Source organism: Salvelinus namaycush, chromosome 27 (assembly GCF_016432855.1).
Source record: "Salvelinus namaycush isolate Seneca chromosome 27, SaNama_1.0, whole genome shotgun sequence".
NCBI lineage: Eukaryota > Metazoa > Chordata > Actinopteri > Salmoniformes > Salmonidae > Salvelinus > Salvelinus namaycush.
In genome coordinates this window covers 31955540-31965051 of record NC_052333.1, presented here as the reverse complement: position 1 = coordinate 31965051, position 9512 = coordinate 31955540, and the positions used below count along the sequence as shown (strand labels likewise).

Here is a 9512-nt window from a genome sequence, read left to right as displayed (position 1 = left end):
CGAAGACTGAAGGAGGAGAGATTACTAGAAACTAACTCGGTTTACCCTTTTATCTGTGGATTCATTGTCGGAGTATAGGAACTTTTCAGCATTTCAGGTAAAATAACAACCCAATGTTTATATCACAGGATAAATTAGCTGGCAACAGCAAGCTAGCTAGCTAAATGGCCATGAAAGTTTCATGTGTTTCGACCTGTCCCCAAATGAATATAGGTGGTTCAGAGTTCGGTTTGATATTTAAACCTGCACGTCCTGATCCCATCTGTTGTGGATGGACAAAATCAACATGCACGCGATGGCGCATACGGACGCACGTGCGTGTCAAATCTAGTCAGCATGTTAGATAATTTACATGTTGAAATGCAAATTCCTCTTCTTTAATATACAGTAATTTATTATATCGTTATTACAGTGCTGTTACTGAAGAATGTGCTTGAATTAGGGTTAACCCTGATCCTAACCCTAAATCTGACTGAGCCTATGACCCTGTTTTGTTTTGTATTTACTGAATGTATAGTTATTTATGACCCAAGTGTGTCATATCTGAGCATATTATATTTGTGATGCTGGCATCACATATTTTTATACAAATACATTATAATATCCATGGGATTTACCCATCTAAAATTAAAGACAGTGATATATTACCAAGTTGTCCTGCATTTCTTTGCATCATTCAATGTAAACTGACATACTGTTTGGGTAACTTCATTTAATGGTACATATGACTTCATAACACATTCATCATGCTTTCATAGCAGTACTACCGACCCGGAGCACTCACTTCTGTCACCATGAAGTGCTTCGAGAGGCTAGTCAAAGACCACATCACCTCCTCCCTCCCTGGCACACTCGACCCTCTCCAATTCGTCTACCACCCTGACAGATCCACGGACGACACAATCGCCATTACACTGCCCTCACCCACCTGGACAAAAGGAATGCATATGTGAGGAAAGGGGGATACCTAGTCAGTTGAACAACAATGCATTCAACTGAAATGTGTCTTCCGCATTTTACCCAACCCGTCTGAATCAGAGAGGTGCACAGGGCTGCCTTAATCGACATCCACATCACCGGCGCCTGGGGAACAGTGGGTTAAATGCCTTGTTCAGGGATGGTAATGACAGATTTTTACCTTGTCGGCTCAGGGATTCGATCCAGCAACTTTTCGGTTACTGGCCCAATGCTCCTACCCGCCAGGCTACCTGCTGATCATAGACTACAGATCGGCCTTCAATACCATAGTGCCCTCGAAGCTCACCGCAAAGCTCATGACCCTGGGACTGAACTCCTCCCTATGCAACTGGGTCCTGGACTCCCTGACGGGCTGCCCCCAGGTGGTAAACATTACCTCCTCAACACGTATCCTCAACATGGGGGCCCCACAAGGGTTCGTCCTCAGGCCCCCCCTGTATGCCCTGTATACCCACGACTGCGTGGCCTCACATAGGTCCAACACCATCATCAAGTTCGCTGATGACACGACAGTATTACCACGCCTGATTACCAAAAACGGCCTACGGGTAGGCACTCTGACGGCCTGGTGCCAGGTAAACAACCTCTCCCTCAACGTCAGCAAAACAAAGGAGCTGATTGTGGACTTCAGGAGGAACCAGTCTGGGCACGCCTCCATCCTCATCAATGGGGCCGCTGTGGATACGGTCAAAAACTTCAAGTTCCTTGGCATACACTTCTCAGAGGATCTGAAATGGTCAAACCACAAGGACTGTGGTGAAGAAAGCACGACAGCGACTCTTCAACCTCAGGAGGCTGAAGAAATGTTGCCTGTCCCCGATGGCCCTCACAGTGTTCTACAGGAGCACCATCGAGAGCATACTGTCGAGCTGCATCACAGCCTGGTATGGCAACTCCACCGCTCACCACAAGGCGCTACAGACGGTGGTAAGCTCAGCCGAACGCACCAGTGAGTGCACACTGACTGCCCTCTAGGACACCTACAGCACCATGTGTCGCAGGAAGGCTAAGACGATCAACAGGGACCCCAGCCACCCGAGTCACAGACTGTTCTATTTAGTGCTTATGAACTGCTTATGAATTCATTACGTATAGGTTATGATTGTGTTAATAAGTATTTATGTAGGTACCCTTTAAAGGAAGTGTCACCCAGAACACTGCTCCACATGAACACGTAACACAGATGACATAATGCTAACACAGCTAAAGTGACAGTACAGGTGTAAGTTGCGTGGTAATTCTGGTCGCAGAGAAAGGGATCCTCCTTGGGGCTGGAGGAGTTAGAAAAGATGTTGGCCAGGATAGCTGATTGGATGGGTTGAGGTGGGGGATTTAGTTGGATAGTTGGCTGGATAGTTGGCAAGCTGGAGGAAATAGAGTTGACAGGCACTCAAGGTACGAGAGGATCGCACTATAAAGCTGTTTGGTGCTCGACCTCCTTCAGCTGTTCGGTTTGTCAAACGAGGGGAGAGAGGGAGTTGGAGAGAGAGAGAGAAAGAAAGAGAGAGAGAGAGGGAGAGAGAGAAAAAGAGGCACAAAACAGGTGGAAAAGTCCAGGAAAAGAGGCAGTCATTTGAAAGCCTGTGATGGAGTGTGAGCCGCTTGTTAAGCACAGGTCACAAGTGGTTATCCAAGCACATTTTTGTCAGACTGGCATGCCCTCTCTCGCTCCTCTTCAAAGGTGGAATGCAGCAAGTGTGGAGAGAGAGAGAGAGAGAGAGAGAGAGAGAGAGAGTGTCCACTGTCTATGTGTTTGTGAGTGAGAGAGAGAGAGGTGCCGTTGGAAAAAGGGAGAGAGACAAGTGTTTGGATAGACACAGGCGTTAATTTGTTGATTGACAGAACAAACTCGAAATATTGACTGGCCTTGGGCTCCACAACAGGGAGGAAAGGCACCAGTGGGAGGGGCTGGCCTTCGACTGATGGGACAGACAGCTCACCAGAGAATCCGGTGGGAGGGAGAGAACGTGGGAGGAGTGCAGGAGGAGAGGAAAAGGGGAGCGAGATAATGTAGGGATCAAAGTAGGGGTTGGCGATATCAAAACGCACAAACAGGAGAGATAGAGGGGCCTCTGCTGAGAAAGACAGACACGGACAACTACTCTACAAGATCACTAGAGCAACTCTTTTACCTTATAGTTGGAAGAGCTAATGTGCAGCCTATGTGTTGTGGAAGCGGTATTGAAAGGTGCACTACTTGGTCGATGTGGGCAGAGATACAGATTCACTGTAACTTGTCTGTGAGGAACATCACAATATCACTGTGAAAGAGACTGAAGTCAACCACAGAGCCAAAATGACAGTAAGTAAGCCATCCGTTCACCCCATTTTCCTCTGCAACTAAGAAAGAATTATGAACAATGTGTTTCATTCAGCCAACATTCATCAATGTTTAGGTAGACATTTGTAGTAGTTTTCTAAGATGCTGACTTCTTATGAAATGTATTTAATATAGTTTTACTTCCTTCATTTTTTTCCTAAATGTATTATTTCAAAATAACATTTTATTGTATTAAATTATTGTGTGTGGGGGGCAACAGCAGTGCCTTATACCGATGTGAGATGTTCCCATTATCTGACATAATGCGATCAAACGTGTTATTGATATTAGACAGCAGGTTATTAGATATGGAAAATTGGTTATGTAGTATGTACTATTTGGTAACACTTTATAATAACGTTCATGCAAAAGCCATTTGAAATGCTTATACATGTTTTTAAATGCTGTATTAATTATTAGAAACGTTATAGAAGCTTATGAATTGGAATCCTTGTAACGCGTATAAATATTATTTTTTATAATGAAATACCTATTAACAGTATACTAATGCTTTTTCATGATAGGTATTATAAAATGCTTACCCGCTATATTTATTCATATTCATATCTAATCAATCCCTATACTTTTAATGCTTACACTATTGATACCAAATGTTCCTAAGCATTATATATTGTAATCCATTAACATATTGAGCAGTAGTCAGAAGTTGGGTACAGTGCAGTACAACTTTAATCCCAAACCACACGCCTCCGTTTCCCCCAACACAAAGTTACATAACCAAGGTGTTAAGCCCATGTCCCTACAGGCTGTTCAGGTTATGCTGCGCTGGCAGGGGTCCGGGCAGGGCTTACCCATGTGGAGCTAGCTATGCCACTCAGAGATGTATATATCCATGGCTCTCTATGTATTAATGGGGTGTCTTGGGGTCGATCCGGTTGGCTCATATAGAAAAATCCCACAATCGCCTGCCTGGTGCCAATCAATGAAAAAGTAAACAGTCGAACGGAGAAATCAAAGGCTTGGTGAAAAGGGGGGTGTCCAAAAACTGTCCAATAAGAGCCCTTGAGCTGTTCATAGGGCTATAAAGGGATGTGTTTATACCTGGTTTAGTGCTGCCAAAATCGTCATGACGACAAGCATCATAACAGATATCTGTTATGTTCCCATCTCCGCAGGCTGCCACAAGATTATTGGACGAGATGTGCCATCTCACCATCCAGTCGTTTACATCACTGGAGACCTCGGACCACTTCCAGGTGGTCAAGATGTTAGGGGAGGGGTCGTACGGGAAGGTCATGTTGGCTGTACATAGGAAAAGAGGTAAACTATGTGTTTGTTTTAACCCTAAACCCAGTTTGTCTGGCCTCATATCTACAGAATTTCTCTCTTTCTTTTGTTCTGATCACTTTTCTCTCTCTCTTCCTTCCCTCTAGGAACTCCAATGGCCCTGAAGTTCTTTCCTCGTGATTCCACAAATCTCTTCTCCTTTTTACGAGAGTATAACCTCTCCCTCTCCTTCTGCACCCACCCGTCCCTAACCAAGGCCCTGGGAATTGCCTTCTCCACCCCCTCACATTACGTTTTCGCCCAGCAAGCTAGCCTCTTCGGTGATCTGTACGACGTCATTGTCCCAGAGGTATAGTATATGTGGGAAATGTATCATTATTCTCGTATGCATCTTTGTTAACTCAGGTCTAGATCCAATTAGATCAAGAGTTAACCGGCAATGGCTGACACCTGCATAGCAACTGCGTTGGAGATGTCAAATCAGTGAGCAGCTGCTCTTGCGATCCACTCACATAAAAAATTCAAAACTAGAAAGTGTAGGCTATATAGAAATAATGACGCTCAAATTGAAAAATCCTGAAATAAAATAATAAGGATGTCTATCATCATAATGGAGGTGTAGATTACATCTCACATTCTAGTGTTCCAACTTCTAAACAAGGCTGCATGGGATTTCTGTTCATGTGACTCCCTGCAGCCAATAGCAATGCCCGCTTCAGGTATAATGCCGGGGGCCACTTGTGGATTTGAGACCTATAACCTCCCGACACTGTCAAAACACCCACCCTACGGATGTCAACTAAAGTGGATCTGATTGAATAGAGCCGTAAGAGTGGGACATGTAGTTCAACTGTGCCTCTGTCTTTTTCCCAGGTGGGTGTGGAGGAGGATTGTGTCCAGAGGGTCGTGTCCCAGCTGAGCAGTGCCCTAACCCACCTCCACTCCCTGGGCTTCGTCCACCGCGACGTCAAGCCCGAGAACATCTTCCTGGTCGACGCTGCCTGCCGCTGGGTCAAACTGGGCGACTTCGGTATGGCCAAGGCCACAGGAACCAAGGTACCCGGTGTGTGGTACAGTTCTGCTTACTGTACGCCCGAGGCAGAGATAGCGAAGGAATCGGAGGATAGTAGACATAATACTGCTTCAAAACCTGATGGAGGAAATGGGTTGGACAACAAGATCAAGAGGGTGTGGGTGTCGGTTGAGGTCAGTACAGACTGCTGGGCCTTGGGGATCCTCATCTACGCCATGCTGACTGGCAGTCTACCCTGGACGGAGACCGCATCGGACGACCGCTCGTACATCAAGTACAAAGAGTGGTTTGACCAGGAGAAAGATCAAGATGGTCAGGACAACGAACTAGACCTATGGGGGGAAGGAAAAGACGAGGACATCATGATGAGTTTGGATGAAGACAAGCAGAATCTGAACGAGAAAAAATCCAATCCGGTCGCCCCCCAGTTTGCCTATTTCACCCCACTGGCCTGCTCCCTTTTCCAGGCACTTCTCCACCCACAGCCTGGGCTTCGCGGTAGGCCCGACGATGTACTGGGCTACCTCGGGGGAGACTGGTTGCGGAAGAAGGAGAAGATACGGTTGGAGGAGGAGAGGAAGAAAATTAGAGGGAGAGAGGTAATCAGAAACGAGAAAGAGAGGGAGGGAAGGATGGAGAGATAAGGGAGTGGCGACACACGGTCATAAACTTACAAGTTCAAAGGTGAAAGAGACAATATTTTTGACCTCCAGAAAACAATACATATCCTCTGATGTGTCACATTGGTGCTTAAAAAGACCTTGTACAGTATATAATACCACTACAGTTGCACTTTTTGTAAGATAAATAGCCATCAAGTCATTGTTGATACTGGATAGCCTTTGGGGATCGACACAGTTGCATTTGGTGACTATAGGGACTTGTAAGCACTTTATCAATTAGCATGTTGATGTGTTCAATCTAGTAAATTCTACAGCAAGTGTGACTTGATGATGTTGTGTCTGTGTTCTAATGTTTTTTATAATATGTAAATATCATCTGTACGTCATCCTTTCCTGTGGTTAGAATTGTGTCTAATAAAATGTTGGTTATGAGTTAACATTTGGATTAAACTCATAAATTCATAGTTTCCCTCTCTAGATTGCTATGATATTTACACAGTCTTCTGCACTTTGTGTTGATTCTGTAGTAAGTTATCTAGCTACTCGACTGTATTACGTTAACCAAGACAATTGACATGATTTCCGATTTTTCTAAATGATTGGACTTGGAGGGTAGAATAACAACTGTGACTGCAAGCGCCCCGCTAGGCAAAAACTGGTTGAATCATCGTGGTTTCCATGTAATTTCAACAAAAACATTCTGTTTTTTTATTTATTCTTAAAAAAATAAAAATAAATCACTGTCACGATCGTCGTCAAGGAAATGACCGGACCAAGGTGCAGCGTGGTAAGCGTACATTCTTATATTTTTTAATGTCGCCAACAAAAACAATAAACAAAACGATCGTGAAGCTCTGTAAGGCTATACATGCCACTAACAAAGACAACAACCCACAAATGAGAAAAGGAAAAAAGGCTGCCTAAGTCTGATTCCCAATCAGAGACAACGATAGACAGCTGTCCCTGATTGAGAATCCTACCGGCCAAAAAACAAAGAACCAGAAAGCATAGACTTTCCCACCCGAGTCACACGTGACATTCACCTGTATTTAATCAGGTAGGCCAGTTGAGAACAAGTTCTCATTTACAACTGCGACCTGGCCAAGATAAAGCAAAGCATTGCGACAAAACAACGACACAGAGTTACACATAAACGAATGTACAGTCAATAACACAATAGAAAAATATATGTACAGTGTGTGCAAAGGTAGAAGATTAGGGAGGTAAGGCAATAAATAGGCCGTAGAGGGGAAATAATTACAATTTAGTATTAACACTGGAGTGATAGATGTGCAGATGATGATGTGCAAGTAGAGATACTGGGGTGCAAAAGAGCAAAAAGATAAATAACAATATGGGGATGAGGTAGTTGGGTGTGCTATTTACAGATTGGCTGTGTACAGGTACAGTGATCGGTAAGCTGCTCTGACAGCTGATGCTTAAAGATAGAGAGGGAGATCTCCAGCTTCAGTGATTTTTGCAATTCGTTCCAGTCATTGGCTGCAGAGAACTGGAAGGAAAGTCAGCCAAACGAGGTGTTGGCTTTGGGGATGAAGAGTGAAATATACCTGCTGGAGAGCATGCTATGGGTGGGTGTTGCTATGGTGACCAGTGAGCTGAGATAAGACAGGCCTTTAACTAGCAAAGACTTATAGATGGCCTGGATCCGGTAGGTTTGGCGACGAATATGAAGAGAGGGTCAGCCAACGAGAGCATACAGGTCGCAGTGGTGGGTAGTATATGGGGCTTTGGTGACAAAACAGATGGTACTGTGATAGACTACATCCAATTTACTGAGTAGAGTGTTGGAGGCTATTTTGTAAATAACATCGCCAAAGTCTAGGATCGGTAGGATAGTCAGTTTTACAAGGGTATGTTTGGCAGTATGAGTGAAGGAGGCTTTGTTGCGAAACAGGAAGTCGATTCTAGATTTGATTTTGGATTGGAAATGCTTAATGTGAGTCTGGAAGGAGAGTTTACAGTCTAACCAGACACCTAGGTATTTGTAGTTGTCCACATATTCTAAGTCAGAACCGTCCAGAGTAGTGATGCTAGTCGGGCAGGCGGGTGCGGGCAGCAATCAGTTGAAGAGCATGCATTTAGTTTTACTAGCATTGAAAAGCAGCTGGAGGCCACGGAAGGAGTGTTGTATGGCATTGAAGGTCATTTGGAGGTTTGTTAACACAGTGTCCAAAGAAGGGCCAGATGCATACAGAATGGTGTCGTCTGCGTAGAGGTGGATCAGAGAATCACCAGCAGCAAGAGCGACATCATTGATATATACAGAGAAAAGAGTCGGCCCGAGAATTGAACCCTGTGGCACCCCCATAGAGACTGCCAGAGGTCCGGACAACAGGCCCTCCGATTTGACACACTGAACTTTATCTGAGAAGTAGTTGGTGAACCAGGCGAGGCAGTCATTTGAGAAACCAAGGCTGTTGAGTCTGCCGATAAGAATGTAGTGAATGACAGAGTCGAAAGCCTTGGCCAGGTCGATGAATACGGCTGCACAGTACTGTCTTTTATCGATGGTGGTTATGATATCGTTTAGGACCTTGAGCGTGGCTGAGGTGCACCCACGACCAGCTCGGAAACCCGATTGCATAGTGGAGAAGGTATGGTGGGATTCAAAATGGTCGGTGATCTGTTTGTTAACTTGGCTTTCGAAGATTTTAGAAAGGCAGGGCAGGATGGATATAGGTCTGTAACAGTTTGGGTCTAGAGTGTCTCCCCCTTTGAAGAGGGGGATGACCCCGGCAATTTTCCAATCTTTGGGGATGTCAGATGATACGAAAGAGAGGTTGAACAGGCTAGTAATAGGGGTTGCAACAATTTCGGCGGATAATTTTAGAAAGAGAGGGTCCAGATTGTCTAGCCCAGCTGATTTGTTGGAATCCAGGTTTTGTAGCTCTTTCAGAACATCATCTGTCTGGATTTGGTTGAAGGAGAAGCGGGGGGGGGGGGGGCTTGGGCAAGTTGCTGCAGGGGGTGAGCTGTTGGCCGGGGTAGGGGTAGCCAGGTAGCCAGGTGGAAACAGTGTTTCCTAGCCTCAGTGCTGGGAGGAGGTGCTCTTATGGACTTTACAGTGTCCCAGAACGGTGAGAGAATTGTTTCTGGAAAGATGGATTTTTAAAAGGAGAAGCTCGAATTGTTTGGGCACAGACCTGGATAGTATGACAGAACTCTGCAGGCTGTCTCTGCTGTAGATTGCAACTCCGCCCCTTTGGCAGTTCTATCTTGTCAGAAAATGTTGTAGTTGGGGATGGAAATTTCAGAATTTTTGGTGGCCTTCCTAAGCCAGGATTCAGAC

The 9512-nt window shown here is 45.1% G+C and overlaps 1 protein-coding gene across 1 annotated transcript; it reads left to right on the top strand.

Annotated features, from left to right (window-relative positions):
• Positions 1 to 6592, top strand: LOC120022653 (serine/threonine-protein kinase SBK1-like). The gene is made up of 4 exons (XM_038966635.1): positions 1 to 97; positions 4435 to 4579; positions 4693 to 4895; positions 5420 to 6592. The coding sequence occupies exons 2-4, from the start codon at positions 4459 to 4461 to the stop codon at positions 6221 to 6223; spliced, it is 1128 nt and encodes a 375-aa protein (XP_038822563.1). The 5' UTR covers positions 1 to 97; positions 4435 to 4458; the 3' UTR covers positions 6224 to 6592.
• Positions 6593 to 9512: the final 2920 nt, after the last annotated feature.